The 15,554-nt window shown below is 41.6% G+C and overlaps 1 protein-coding gene across 1 annotated transcript; it reads right to left on the reverse strand.

The window, feature by feature from the left end:
- Nucleotides 1–8,564: 8,564 nt before the first annotated feature.
- LOC118735462 (SWI/SNF-related matrix-associated actin-dependent regulator of chromatin subfamily A containing DEAD/H box 1 homolog) lies at nucleotides 8,565–13,344 on the reverse strand. Its single transcript, XM_036465225.1, has 8 exons — nucleotides 13,206–13,344; nucleotides 12,960–13,123; nucleotides 12,135–12,745; nucleotides 11,702–12,034; nucleotides 11,359–11,626; nucleotides 11,102–11,248; nucleotides 9,481–9,780; nucleotides 8,565–9,421 (listed from the first exon to the last, which is right to left on the reverse strand). The coding sequence occupies exons 1-8, from the start codon at nucleotides 13,342–13,344 to the stop codon at nucleotides 8,798–8,800; spliced, it is 2,586 nt and encodes an 861-aa protein (XP_036321118.1). The 3' UTR covers nucleotides 8,565–8,797.
- Nucleotides 13,345–15,554: the final 2,210 nt, after the last annotated feature.

The following is a 15,554-nucleotide window of genomic DNA, read 5'->3' on the forward strand; positions in this document are numbered from 1 at the left end:
TTAAACAATAACAAAAAAATTTTAACTTGAAAAACATTATAGATATCAAAAAAATCAACATGTGAACACTTGAATGAGCCCTTGTATATAGAATTTATGGAATTTTCGTAGGTGGTACTGAAAAAGGCATATAGTATGTATATGAAAATTCCAAGCATTGGCATTTTGCGAACAGCTGCGCGCGCAGATTTGACAAGTGCATGACTAGATATTTTGTGTATGCGAAAGAGAGACGACTGTATGCTGCCAGATTTTTTATGTTAAAATTAAAATATATGTAAGGGATGCATTTATATAAATTTAGAAAACACTAACAAAAGATTTTTAAATAATCTTTTAACAAAAAATATGCCGAAACTATGCTTCATAGTTAAAATATGCGCTAAAACTTTAAATATGCTATCACATCGAAAAATGGCAAAAATATGCAAAAATATGCTTTTTATGCAAATGCATATTTTTATCTTCTCCAATAATTACCATATCAAATCATTTCTGGCCAATAAACTTGATATCTTTCTTGCTAACCGATCTGGAATGCACAAGGGCTTTACGCGAAAGGCCATACAGTAAAACATTAGCTTAAATACCAAAGTAAGGGGTTCCAGCAATCAGCGCTACGGAGAACATTTAGTAAAACCTTAGGCACGCACTTGGAGCCCGGTGGTACAGTTGTTGTGCCTTGTAGGGTGCATAAAATCATTAGGGGTATTCTCGAAGTATTGCACGATGCACGTATTGCACGAAATGCAAAAATACTATCCCAAATTTCGAAGAGTACGAGAGCACCCCATTGCAAAGTGGTAGAATGCATGGGTAGCAAGCAGCGAAATTATGTATCAAATACAATAACAAGAGACAGCAGAAAAAAATGAAGTGAGCGAGATGAGAGGAATGAGAGAAATATGTAGCAATTCCAACAACAAAACAACTAGCACAGGGTCGCATATATCTTGCTATGCAATTTTGCAAAATATATACATGGGTTTCGACGTTGCATATTTTGCAGCGATAGGAAATGTCGTTTCCCATGTATTTTGTTGTTGTGTGTTTGCAAGTTATGCAATCCATGCAATCCGTGCTACGTGCAATGGCTTTGCAAGATTTGGAGAATACCCCTATTGTGTAGCCTTTGGATTTGGAGTTTGATCTCTAAACTATAATTCGTAGGCCTTTAGGCGAAGGGCGAAGTTGCCGAAGAGTAAACACATCCTCGGGTAGGAAGTAATACAATCACCACACATAACTGGAATCTGGCTATTCTACTTCGTCGCATTGGGTAAGAAGATATCTATATATTAATACGCTAACATACATTTTGTGATGTTTGTAATTTTTGTTCGTTTGGCGATTTTACCGAACCGATCAAAACCAAGAACACCATTGAAAATTTATCTTTCTGTAGATGAGGAGGGTTTTTATGGTTTCAAAATTGGTTGAAAATTGCGGCCCAAATCGTCGTTTGAAAATATCGGTATTTGTGTTTAGTTCTGGTGGAAAATAAACTTTGTAATAAAGATAAATGTGGGGATGAAGAAATAAATGATAACGATGAATAAATAAATGATAAATGAAACGAGAAGGAAAAAGAGAAGATAAAGACGAAAATGGAGACAATGAGAAATACATAAGTTTTAGGGTAACGAAAAGGTAAGTAAATATATTGAAATTTTTCGATAGGAATGGAAGTAAATTCAGTCATAAAAAATGTAGTTATCGAAAGTTAACTTATCGAAACATAGAAGTTTATAGTTATCGAAATTTATCATGTTATGCATGTTATTGGGTTATCGTAATTATTCAAATTGATCAATGTTTATTGAGTTGTCGAAATTTATAGGCACAGAAAATTAGTTGTCAAAATTTACGGATAGTTATCGAGCTATAAAAATTTATGCGATTATCGAAATGTGTCAAGTAAATAAAATTCATTAAGTTATCGATATTAATTGATTAAATACTAGAAAACCGGTCGAGTCGAATGGCGCTCCTCCCATTGCATGTGCATAAGTTATGTTTACCACTTACTTAGGTTCAATACTCTTGAGCTGGGGTACCCGGCATAAGTCTTCTGACTACTTTGCGGAAATGGCCCCAATCTACGCGAGCTGCGTTAGATACGGGTACAATCCCAGGGGCTGGAGGGTCATCAAGGTGGTGTTCATCCCGAAGGCCGGAAGGAGCTCATGTTGCCCCCAAGGACTTTAGGCCAATCAGTCTTTCATCGTTTCTGCTGAAGACGTTGGAGAGGCTGGTTGATATGCACATAAGGAGCATGATTCCTCGGGATCGCCTGTCTAGAGCCCAGCATGCTTACTGTAAAGGACGGTCGGTCGATACTGCTCTGCATACAATTGTGAGGTGTATAGAGGAAGCCTTCACTTACAAGGACTTTGCCGTAGGAGCCTTCCTCGATATCGAGGGGGCTTTCAATAATGTCCTGCCGGACGCAATAGTTAAGTCGCTAGATAAGCTTGGGGTTGAGGTCAGTCTCATTAGGCTTATCGAAAGCTTGCTGCGTGACAGAACTGTCATGGCCGTCTGGGGTAGCGCCTGCTTGTCTCGCATGGTGAGCAGGGCCACCCTTCTCTGGGTCGTCGTGGTGAATGAGCTACTAGTGGAGCTGGAGAGACACGGCTGTCGGGTAATTGCCTATGCAGACGATGTGGCGCTCCTAGTTAAAGGTAAATACCTGAACACTCTGTATGAACTGACCCAACGGTACATTAACATAGTTATTAACTGGGCGGCCAAAAGTGGTCTTGCCGTAAACCCCAGTAAGACAGAGCTGGTCTTATTCACAAAAAAATATAAAATCCCCGCCGCTGCTCTTCCCTCGGTTGGAGGTCTGCGCTTACAGCTGTCTGACAGGGTCAAGTACTTGGGCTTGAGAAGTTGTCGTGGGTACCAAACATCGAGGAAAGGGCAAGAAAGGCATCAGTGGCCTTATATTGCAGTAGGTAAGAGATGGGGCTACACTAGCTAGCGCAGCATTATCGTCTATTATTGAAACTGTAGAGTTCTGCAATAAAAGACCATACCTTAAGAAATATAGTCCCGTTAGCAATATAGTCCCGTTAGCCCAACATCGTTTCGTCAAAATAACCTGGAGAGGTTAATAGACACCGTAATTTCGAACTGGTGCAGTGACTTAGGCCCGAGACCATCCCCTCAAACCGGTTAATGGAGGTACAAAGCAAGGGGCCGTATTATCGCCGCTACTATGGTCGCTGTTTATCAGCAGGATACTTAAGAAAATGGAACGAGCACCTGCCAAACTTACTGCATATGCGGATTATGTCATAGTAAGCGGAATGTGTCTGTCCACACTAAGCTCAATTATGACCCAAGCACTACGGGAGATACAGAAAAAACAGATCTGGTACTCTTCACAAGCAAATATAAGTGGTCTAAGCCTAAGCTGGTTGTTGTTAGACTCCATCTGAAGAAAAGCACCAAGTTCTTTAGAATAATGCTTGATAGCAAGCTGTCGTGGCGCCTCAATGTCGAGGGGACCCGGACGAATTGACTACATGATCCCGAACCTGCACTTTGGGATGAGTTCGATGGCTGGCGAGAGATCATGAGGAGTGCTGGTTCGGTGAACGCCTATAGAGACGGGTCGAAGATGGAGAAAGGCATCCTATACGCCGCCGGACTAGTGCAACATTTTTAGGCGAAAGGATTGGCCAGAAGGAGGGCGGTAGAGCTACCGAGCAGCAATCTACTTACATACTGGATTGGACACATAAAAATCTGTACTGGCTGCCGGGGCACACCGGGGTAACGGACAACGAGGAGGCCGACAAGTTCGCCAAAGACGGCGTTCTGTCGGAAACTAGGATCTGAACGAGATGCAGAACGAAAATGGAAATCCTGACCTTAGGGGACTGCGAAATAATCTCCTGGGAGCAGGCTTTCTGCCTAATAAGGACGCCGGTGCCAAAATAGGGTACAACAGAATGTTTTAGTTTACCAAGAGAATGGACAGCGATGATATTGAACAATCCCACGACAGCCGGTTCTACGTACCGGAATGACTCGGATTTTACCCGACCAAGGGCTGTTGTTTCGGCGATCTAACCCCGTCTAGATCGGCGATACCCACCAATCATTATTCGTCCATGGAGCAATACCTTGCAGCCGGATTGCTCCGCATCCTTCTTCTCCGGGCGGGCGTAGAGCCCAACCCCGGACCTGAAACTTACTTCTGCTGTGTTTGCCAGAATCGACTCCACCCGAACTCCACTTCGGTTAGGTGCAACTCCTGCAACGGATGAAGTCACCTAAGAACCTGCTCTGGCCTTAGGTCTCACCGGGAGTGGACCACAAACTTTGTGGCTCCCTGTTGCTCAAGCCAAATGGCACAATCAGCCTCCACGGCTACCCACTCGCGTAATGCACGGGTGCGACCTAGCACCCGAAGAGCCTGCACGGCCCCTAGAAGCTCCCCTGAGCAACAGCAAACCTCCCAACACCCCCCACCCACACAACCTACCGGCCGGTCCCATTCGCGAGCGCGAGCCAACCAGCAGCTGCTGGTTGCCCACACCATCTGCTCCGTGTGCCAGAACAGAATATACCGGAATGTGACATCAGTCAAATGCAACACATGCCTTGGATGGTGCCACTTCCGGCTATGTTCTGGTCTACGCACCACACGCGAGTGGACTACCAACTACAGCGCCCCTTGCTGTAGTGCACCGCCGGCGCAGACAACAACGCCCACATCGCAGCCACCTACCATCAGGCACCAACAGCAATTGCGTCATGCGCAACAGGCCGGTAGGCCCCACACTTCCCTCACCCCCCGTATCGCGACCAGCCTCCCAAGGCATACGAACGTACTCCAACTTAACTGCAACGGACTCCAGAGCAAGATTGAGGAGATAGCAGTCTTCATGGGTCGGCACGGCATATTGATAGCTGCGGTCCAAGAAACGAAGTTGCACAGCAACTCAACTTTGCTGGGTTGCGCCGCCTACAATGTGCTCCGTAAAGATCGCGAGCGAGATAATGGTGGAGGATTAGCGTTCATTCTACACCACACAGTGCAGTATCGGCTAATCGAAGAAGACATCGACCCAAGGGACACCACCCTAGAATGTCAGGGCATAGCTGTCCGGTCAGGCGATGTCGAGCTCGAAATATTTAACGTGTACATACCCCCTGTCACCTGCTGCCCGGCTGGATATCTCCCTGACATAGGTGCGCTACTCAGAGGCGAAAACCGACTGGTAGTAGGTGACTTCAATGCGCACCACGATCTTTGGCACTCAAGCCTGACCAATGATCGGAGGGGAAACATTTTGGCTGAGCAGATAGACGATTCGACATTCTGCACCATGAACGACGACGCCCCCACCAGGATTGTGGGCAGCTGCAGCAGCTCGCCAGACCTAACAATTGCAAGCGCTGGTCTGATAAATAGCATATCATGGCGACCTATGCTATCGTTAGCATCAGACCATCTGCCCATAATCATCTCGATCAATAAGCCCACCGAACCTACACCAACTTTAACAAAGCTGATTGGAACGGCTTCGCGGAAGTTACCGAGAGCAGCTTCGCCGCCCTCCCCACACCCACAGACGTACATGCTGGCGAACGCCAGTTCCGCAGGGTAGTCACTGCCGCAGCAGCTCGCTTCATACCGTCCGGACGCATCGCGGAAGTCCGCCCAAATTTCCCGGCTGAAGGAGCTGTTCTAGCAAATGAGCGTGACCACCTACGCCAGGTCGACCCCGGGGACCCTCGCTTGAGGGACCTTAATTTGGAGATTCGGCAACTGGTAAATCAACATAAGCGGAAAAAGTGGGAAGAGCACTTGAAGGCCTGTAACTTCACCTCTGGTGTGAGTAAGCTCTGGTCAACCGTGAGGTCCTTGTCCAACCCGACGAAGCGTGATGACAGAGTGGAAATTTCATTCGAAGGTCATGGCTCATCGGACCCGAAAAAATGCGCGAACTATTTTAGTCGGCAATTCACGCTGCATCCTTCGGTAGACAAGGCCAAACGTCGAGTGACCAGGAGGCTGCACAAACTGCCCAAAAACAGTGCACCACTTGTTTTCACCAGCGGTGAGGTGAAGGGGGCCATCGGGAAGGCGAAAGCCTCCAAAGCCATTGGACCCGACGGAATCTGTATGCTGATGTTGAAACGTTTGGGGCCTGTGGGAGTAGCATACCTCACGGAGGTCCTCAATTTGTCTATGACCACTCTCATCATTCCTGATGTGTGGAAATCAGGGAGAGTGGTCCCACTGCTGAAACCGGGGAAGCCCGCCAACAGAGGAGACTCTTATCGCCCGATAACGCTCCTTTCCCCGGTCGCGAAGACACTTGAGGCCCTGCTGCTCCCATACTTCACCTGCCACCTAACCCCAGCGAAACATCAGCATGGCTTCCGTAAAGTGCACAGCACAACAACAGCACTTAACGCCATAAACACCCAGATAACTCGTGGCCTAAATCGCAACCGCCCCTGTGAGAGAACTGTCCTAGTAGCGTTGGACTTGTCAAAGGCGTTTGACACCGTCTGCCATTCCACGCTGCTAGAAGACATTGAGGCCTCCTCTCTCCCACAGGGACTGAAGCGATGGTCGGCGAATTATATGAGTGGTCGACAATCATCAGTAATCTTCAGAGATCAAACCTCGAAACCAAGAAGAATAAAACAAGGGGTTCCACAAGGTGGTGTTCTCTCCCCCTTACTTTTTAACTTCTACATCTCGAAACTCCCCCAGCCTCCTGAAGGAGTTTCCCTGATCTCGTACGCTGATGATTGTTCGATTTTGGCGTCCGGGAATGGAATTTATGACCTCTGCTCAAAAGTAAACGGCTATCTCTCCAGCCTTTCTCGCTTCTTCACTGCAAGGAGCCTAACCCTCTCCCCAACGAAATCAACGGCGACCCTCTTCACCACCTGGACGAAGGAGGTCAGGCTAGAATTAGGCATTCACGTCGACGGCACACCAATACCGACGGTGAACAACCCAAACATTTTAGGGGTTACCTTTGATAGCCTGCTCTCCTTCTCCGTGCACACAACCGCAGTTGTCAACAAAGTACAGAGCCGCAACAAGGTCCTCAAGTCGCTCGTCGGCAGCACTTGGGGCAAAGACAAAGAAACGTTGCTGGCAACATACAAGGCAATTGGCCGGCCGGTTCTAAACTATGCAGCGCCTGTTTGGTCACCGGGGACTAGTTGGACGCAGTGGACGAAGCTACAGACTTGTCAGAACGCCGCACTCCGGACAGCGACTGGGTGCCTTCTGATGACGCCTGAGCATCACTTACACAGCGAGGCCCTAGTGCTCCCCGTACGGGAACACAATAAAATGCTCACTAAGCAGTTTCTGGTGGGGTGTGACAGAAGTGAACACCCTAACAGACCACTGCTGGAGGAGGAGCCTCCGCCCAGGCACGTCAGGGGGCACCTATTCGTGTACAAGGACGCAGTCCAGACCTACACAGACCAACCACTGGACCCAATGACGTACAGACAAGCGATCAACGACATTCATAGGGAGTCAGTCTCCACCTACCTCGACTCCAGGCCTAGGAATGTCGTTATCGGAGCCCAATCTCCACCTGTGGAAGAGACGGAGCTTCAGTTACCAAGAGAGACCCGCGTTACTCTGGCTCAGTTAAGGTCTGGATATTGTAGTCGCCTAAACAGCTATCTGTCCAGACTCGACCCAAACATCCCAAATGAGTGCCCGGCATGTGGAGACTCCCCCCATGACACCAACCACCTCTTCACATGTCAGCTCAATCCGACTCAACTAACACCCCTCTCCCTTTGGTCCGACCCCATCGAAACAGCTCGTTTCCTGGGCCTGCCGTTAGTTGAGCTCGACGATAATGATTGAAAAGTTGACCCGAAACAGGCGGGGCTTAGTAGTGCCGCTACAACAACAACAATAACAACAATGCTCCTGGTGCTCAGTGATTAGCTGCCTGGGATCGTAGTGTATCTTGTAACCCAATTGACCTTAATGGTCTCAGCGAAGCCACGCAGTAGCTTGCCAGCTTACCTAGTCTAACCATGTTTGTAAGTGTTACTCTGACGACATCAGAAAGTATGCAGTGGCTATTTAAATGCGTTACAGAAAAAATAATGGAATTGAGACTTACCTGCTTCGTAAAAAAAAAATACATAAATGCTAAAATCTTTTTTGTAGTCGAATACTTTCGTTCCACTTTTATTGATTTTTTAAAAATGTAGTATGTATTTCTTATATGTATGTATTTTTTAAGTTATGATGACATAATTTCTTTCAATTTATTTACTTAGCACAAAATGTTAAAAAGAAGCTGCTGTTGCAACGAAGATATGAACTTTTATATTTTTTTTTTTTATTTGACCAACATATAAAACTGATTGAAATAAATAAGCAAATTTTTATGATTTTAAAATACTAGCGAAGCTATAGCGTTTCCCGACAAACTTTGAACTACTATGTATGAATGAATAACTATTCAATCGGTTCACATAAATTTGTATTTGCACGTACCAACGTAAATAATTATCATTTTCCATGTGTTAAGTATGCATTTTGGTTTGAATATTTTTTGCTTTACGCGTTAGCATACAACATTACACTTTATTTCTTGGATCGTGGAAAATCTTTAGGAATGTGTTACAAAGTAGTTATTTGAATCATATGCTTGTACAATTCGAAAATTTACACTTCTAAAATTATAACAATAGATGACCTTCAAAACCTCACATTCTATTTTTCTTTTTCTCTACTCATTTATGTACTTTGTATTGAATCAAGTTGATAACCGCCTTACTGGGATGGGCTCAAAGAGTGATTCATGGAATTATTTAGACGTTCCTCCTCATCTTTATCTAATCCAAGTGCCATAGTTAGTAGCCTTGCAACACATTTTTGTTCCTGTATTTCTCCCTTTTCGATTTCAGTAATTTCTTTTTCCAATTTTAGCTTTTCATCTGCTACCAATTGCATGCCCTCTTCAATAGTGCTTTCAGAGATCAGTCGATATATGGTAACTGGACGTGTTTGTCCCATACGATGACAACGATCTTCAGCTTGTTTATCATTGTACGGATTAAAATCAATGTCATGTATGATACAAGTGTCCGCTGCCGTCAGATTTATGCCAATGCCACCAGCTTTAGTCGATAGTAAAAATATAAATACACCAGAGTCTGCATTGAAATCATTTATCATGTCTTGTCGTTCGTCAACTGCCGTAGAACCATCTAAGCGAAAATAGCCATGTCTTCTTATCTTTAAGTATTGTTCCATTATATCCAACATCATCGTGAATTGACTGAAAATTAAAACGCGATGACCCCCTTCTTTCAATTTAGGCAATAGTGTATCGAGGTGTTGAAATTTGCCAGAATCGCAGATTAAGCTGGGCGGTATGGATATATCATATAAATCCTAGGAATTAAAAATAATAATAAAAATATGAACAAATAAATTTAGTGTGCATGACTTACGTGCTTATGACAAAATTGCTGCACTTGGAAGTCTGACATTACAGCCAGTTCTTCGAATATATATTGAGGATTGTTTTTCTTAAGTGACGGCGCACATGCTAAACGCTCTGAAATGTTCTGTAATGTTTCGTCACTGAAATAGTGGCGCATCAAGAGTGGATGGTTGGCAGTTTTACGCATATCCATCATTATAGCTATACCTGCCCGATCGCCGCTGCAAATCTCGCCCTTTCGATTTGAGTAGTATTCGACTAATTCATGGTAATGTTGTTTTTGTGTTTCAGTCATCGGTACTTTGATCTGCAATATTAACCCATTTTTAATTATATTTCTTTAAATTGTTAATTAACTTATGGTGTTTTTATTTATGTAAAAAAAATTTACCTTTCCGTTGCCCTACTCTTAAAGTTCAGTTAGTCTAGACTTAATTTACGTTACGTAACCTAATATATTGGCCAACACAACATATTTTTGGTCAGGATTGTTTTTTTTTGCTGTGGCTTATAGGTACGGTGACCATATTTATGAGAGCCGAATACGGAACAACAAAATAATTTTGCAAATTTTCCCACAACAGCTTACAGATCTTAAAACCTTCTTCAATGATCCTAGATGTATTAGCCCTGAAACAGTATCCTTTTAGTAACATCACAAATTTGTAGGATAATTTTCTCGAGATTCTTACCCCGTAAAATTTGTTAAAAAAATTTGTTGATTTTTTTGCAATTTTTGGCATTTTTTATTTATTTTTTTACGGTTTTACGCATTTTTTTCATACAAAGTAAGTATATTCGACCATTTTTTGAAAGAGAAGCAAATGACAGCACCTTCCACTTGCACTTTACTATACTCAATTTTAATAAATTACAAAACTACAAACCAAATTTTTTCTAAAGATTCTAACTAAAAAGCTTGAAATCTTGGTGAAACCTTGTAAAATTAATTTTTAGTTTTTTGCACAAAGTTGGAAATTTGGTGTCATATGGTTTTTGTTAGGAAGAGCTTTAATTTCATAAAATAAATTAGAAACATTAAATAAACGAAGGAAAAATAGCCAAAACTTACTAAAATGTCCTGTCCTAATTTCTATTTTGGGCACTGTATGTATTCCTCGATTAGAATCATAGGCATTCAGATTAGAAAATAATAACTGTTTATGGAGAAAATTACGATCATATACCAACATCACTTAAATCTCTTTCATAGGCATGCCATTTTAATGAGCTGTTAAGGCGTCGAAACACCGAATACGGGACGTATGGCGTCCCGTATGAAATAATTGAATTACCAGGATAATGGGTCAAGAGGACTGCCCCGTATAATACAGGATGGATGGTCACCGTACTTATAGGCGGCAAAGTGACCATCAGCTGAAAAGAGAAATACAAAATACAAAACACTCCCCAAAAAGTCTTTGGGGAATTTGTATGCTGCTACAACAACAACAACAGAAATACAAAAGAAAAATATTTTCGCTTCTGGCTAAGTTGCCGTGTTGAGTAATCATTGACGGTTTCTTACGTAAGTTAAGTCTAGAGCAACAGAGCCTTTAGTTTTTGCTCGAAGAGGGCACATTTTTTAATATAAACGAAAATCCTATTAGTTTTAATGTAATACTCACTACGAAGGACTCTTTTTTGGGCAAGTTATTAAGTACGTCCTTTTTGAGACGTCTCAGCACAAAAGGCTTCATAATACGTTTGGCGCGTGCAACTTGTGTTTCCTGGAACTCAGATGCATCTTTATCAGCGCCTTCGGCTTTGGCTTTCTGCAGAAAAAAAGGAAAAACAAAATATGAGATTATAAATCTATAACAAACCGCAAGATAGTTATAAAAAACAAAAACTATTCAAACTTTCTCCTGTTTCAAAAACATACCTTTGCGAAAAGACTCTTTATATCTTCAATGCTTTTGGCAAAGAATGACGGCATTACAAAACATAGTAATGACATTAATTCGAGTAGATTATTTTGTAAAGGTGTACCAGTGAGTAAAATGCGCATTTCAGCATTAATTTTTATTAAATTGGCATAGCGTAGTGTTGTCATATTTTTCAACATGTGTGCCTCGTCAAAAATCACATAATGTAATCGGCAAACACGAAACATTTTGCACTCTTCTGGCGTTGAGCTGACTATATGGTAACTGTAATTAAGGTGTATATGTTAAATTTACATTAAATTTATGGAAAAGTAAATACTTAAAACACTTGTTACTCACGTTGTCAGCAATACATCGAAACCTGAAAAGCCATCTTTGGCAAAACGTACGCGCATCCGCCGTCGTTCATCTTGATTGCCATAATATTTTTCCACCACCAAAATTGGACACCATTTGCTTATTTCAGCTTCCCAATTGTCCAGCGTGGAAGATGGCACAACAATTAAATGTGCGCCTTTGGATAAATTGTTCTCTTTAAGGTAAGCCAAAAATGCAATAACTTGTATAGTTTTGCCTAAACCCATCTCATCGGCAAGAATACCATTCATTTTTTGGTTATGCATTACCGTCAACCAATTGAGGCCAATCATTTGGTAATCGGCCAATTTCATTCTAGACAAGAAGGAGGTACAAAAAAAAATTGCTCGCAAAATGTAGAGTGAAATAATTTTACTTTAAAGGTAGTAAATGTTTGACATGAATCTTTACATACTTGCTATTAAGTAGTTTCGGCTGTTCCACTATGCCTGCGCCAGTTTCAATAGCTGCTTCCAAACGTTTAACCATTGTGTTACATTTCTTTAATATATTAGCAACATTATTTTGTTTGTTAATCAATTCTTGTGCCAAATTTAACAAATCTGCTGAGAGCGCTTTATTGGAATCCAGCTTTTTTAGTAAATCCTTCCAATCCTTAAATGGACGCAGTTCTATAATTAGGGATGCCTTCTTTTCGGACAACATTTTGACCGTTGATAATTCCATCAATGTTGCTTTGTTCATGAAATCAAACACTTTTTTTCGCTGTCCTGTCATTACGTTCGACGATTCAGTATCACTCTCTTCGCTGTCGTATACTTGATCGGTTGATGCACGGACTTCATCGTCCGAGTCATCGCAATCGGAATAGTTTTGTGCTTGTGATTTGGAACGAGAAGAGCTGCCATTTTGCGTGGGTTTACTACTGCTGGTACTTGTGCGGGCATTATTCCCTGCATATGTTTTATTTGCATATGAATTTGATTTTGTCTTAAAGTGTTCTTTTAGATAACGTAATCCTTCGGAAACGTTCCAGCCGTTACGCACCAGCGAATCTTGTATTTCCTAAGCAATACATTTTATGCACTTACATACATATTAAGTTCTTAATATAAGTTGCGTTCCCTAATTCGCAAGAAGTTGCAAGACTTTACAGGATTTTACCAGAAAGCGTTCCCGTACTCGGTTCTCTGGCTTCTTTTGCTTTGTGACAGTTTTACAGGTTTCAACCCAGAAAAGTTGGGGAACGCAACTATATTGTATCAAGTTGTATGCTTACCATAGCATCGTAATCAGGTGCTAGTTTAACCGCAGCCAAGTACCTGTCTTCTTTCTCCTTCACAGATAACTCATTCTTTACCTTTTTTGGCGTTTGGTTGTCAGCTGCACCATCGCTATCGCTATCCGCCATTACCTGTATACGTTTCTTGCCAGGAACGCGCTCTGTTTAAGTACGGAATAGAAAATAGATTTTCCTCCATATCTCCACACTGAAGTTTATTTATGGGAGAATCATAATTCTTACCTGTTTTTCCAGCTGAAGGAGAAGATTTGTTTAGGCGAAACTGCCGCAAATCACTGGCTAGACTCGTGGTCTTTACTGGCGGCGGCTTCACCTCAGCCTCTGACATATCATCAATTTTCAACTCCTCAACTGTTGCCATTTTTTATATTATACTACTAAGGCGGCAAATTAGCATTTAACACTTTGCAGCTGGTGGTAAATAAACTTTTTAGCTTTATTTTCACAACTCCTCAAGTAATCTTCCCAAGCACATCACCTTCCAAGAAAAGTCAATCGCTGGCGAATGTATTTGTTGCGGATGCTTCTTCTTTTTACCGGACGCACAATGATTTTCGCGGCAAACAACGTTGCATAGCACCATAACATTTGTATGAGAGAAATTTAGGGCGCAAAAATAGGTTCATTCCTTATCTTTTTGGACTAAAATCTGAAAAGTGTCAAAATGCCAGAGCGTAAGCAAAATGCGCTCACTTAAAGAGAATAACATGAAAAGTAAAGGAACGCAAAAAACCAAATTTTTAGTCCAAAGAATGGCAACAACAAAACTAACGTCAAATAAGAACAGAAATGTATGTACAAAACACATTCACACAAGCACAAGCACAATAAACACTTGCTATATCAATTATTTTTTGCCTTCTTCCAATTTCAATTCATTTCTTTTACTTTTTAGATTATTCTCACTTTTAGCGTATTCCTTAATTTCCGTTAATTTAAATTCAGTTGAGTTTGACACTTTTCAGGATTTTGCCAGAAAAAATTCTTCTGACTAAATCTGACTACTTCGGACTGATGAGAGTCACTCTCACTGACTGTTGCTCTCTCATTTTTGCTGTCATTTCCGAGTTAAGGAACGCTTTTTGGACTAAATCTGACTACTTCGGACTTTTTCTGACTATTTCTGGGAGATAAGGAACGCTCCTAATATGAATCTACCCAACAGGGACAGAGTTGGGACCAAGTTGTCAAAGCGACTCGGACTTATCATCCGTCGGCCAAAACATTGATTGGACTTGCAAAGAGAATGAATGCAGAACACTTTAGATATATGTATATCGTCGAATGGATAATTGATTGCCGTAAGCGCCATTTTGACATTTGTTATCAGCTTTTGTTTAGTTTCCGACATATTTACTAAAATTTAATTAGCAAAAATTTAGTTAATAACCCCGTTATCATAAACAAATCAAGATTTTTCAACTGGCCATCTTTGGATATCTTGCTTAGTTTCCGAGATATTGATTAAAAAGTATCGCTAATTTAGGAAACAATTTTATCACATTTTGTTGTATGTCACACAAAGTGGCTGCAAAACATTTGACACAAGTACTATATGACCATATTTTATTAAAGAAAAAAGTGGTATGTGCTTTTAACCAGACCCACCTACTGAACCGCTGAATCCGAATCTGAGGCCCTTGGACTCGTACTTCCTCAAAATTTATAGTAAACTGCGAAGAACTGAAAAATGGCATAAATTCGCGGGTCATAGTACATGTCGATAGGTGGGTCTGGTAAAATGCACACACCACTTTTTTGTGTGCCTGTGCAAACAAAAACAAAGTGGTATGTGTATTTAACCAGATCCAATAACCGACATGTAGTTCTACTCGCCGAGGTCCGTTTGTCTCGTACATAATCAAAATTTCGACTAAATTGCAAAAATTTAATTTTTTGCCATTTTTATTTTGCAATCTTTGCAATTTACTCGAAATTTTTAAGGTGTACGAGTCAAACGGACCTCAATTCGTATTCGGCGGGTTGGAATACGTGTCGGTAGATGGCTCTGTTTAAAAGCACACACCACTTTATTTTTGTGTGTCGATGTATAATTACAATAAAAACAATAAAAACAACATAATTAAAAATTTAAGTGAACTGGTAACATTTTTCGAGACTTTGGAGAGAGTCCACCTATGGGTCTTTGAGGCATTGCATTCAAAACTTCAATCGCGATTTCCCAAAACCTGCTGAAACTAACATACGACAAGGGTTCATAACTTTTTGCCAATAGACAATTTTTTGTTAAATTTAAACAGCTGAACATAACTTTGGGATGTGAGTTATTGTGTGTTTTTGATGACTTTTTATCTGAATGATTTTTGACAACTCAAGTGTGTGAGCAAATTGAAATCAATTTCTTGAACGTGTATAACTGCGTAAAGAAAAAGTACACACTATTGTGAATTTGTAAAAAATTTTAAGCAACAAAAATGCAAGCGATCTGGCAATCTTTTCAACCGCCATATGTAAATACAGCCAGCTGACAGGAAGTCCTTTGCCGCAAAAAGTTTATACAGGAAATCACAACCAAATTCCGGTTGAGCCAGCGAACGAGGCGGATGCACT

Source organism: Rhagoletis pomonella, unplaced genomic scaffold, assembly GCF_013731165.1.
Source record: "Rhagoletis pomonella isolate Grant_MI unplaced genomic scaffold, Rhpom_1.0 Rhpom_scaffold_00003, whole genome shotgun sequence".
Classification (NCBI taxonomy): domain Eukaryota; kingdom Metazoa; phylum Arthropoda; class Insecta; order Diptera; family Tephritidae; genus Rhagoletis; species Rhagoletis pomonella.

Coding starts and splice junctions, on each gene's coding strand:
- LOC118735462 (XM_036465225.1), bottom strand. CDS start 13,344: ATGGCAACAGTTGAGGAGTTGAAAATTGATGATATGTCAGAGGCTGAG. Junction 9,781..11,101: donor CCAAAAAAGAGTCCTTCGTA/GTGAGTATTACA, acceptor TTAATATTGCAG/ATCAAAGTACCGATGACTGA. Junction 9,422..9,480: donor AGCAATTTTGTCATAAGCAC/GTAAGTCATGCA, acceptor TTTAATTCCTAG/GATTTATATGATATATCCAT.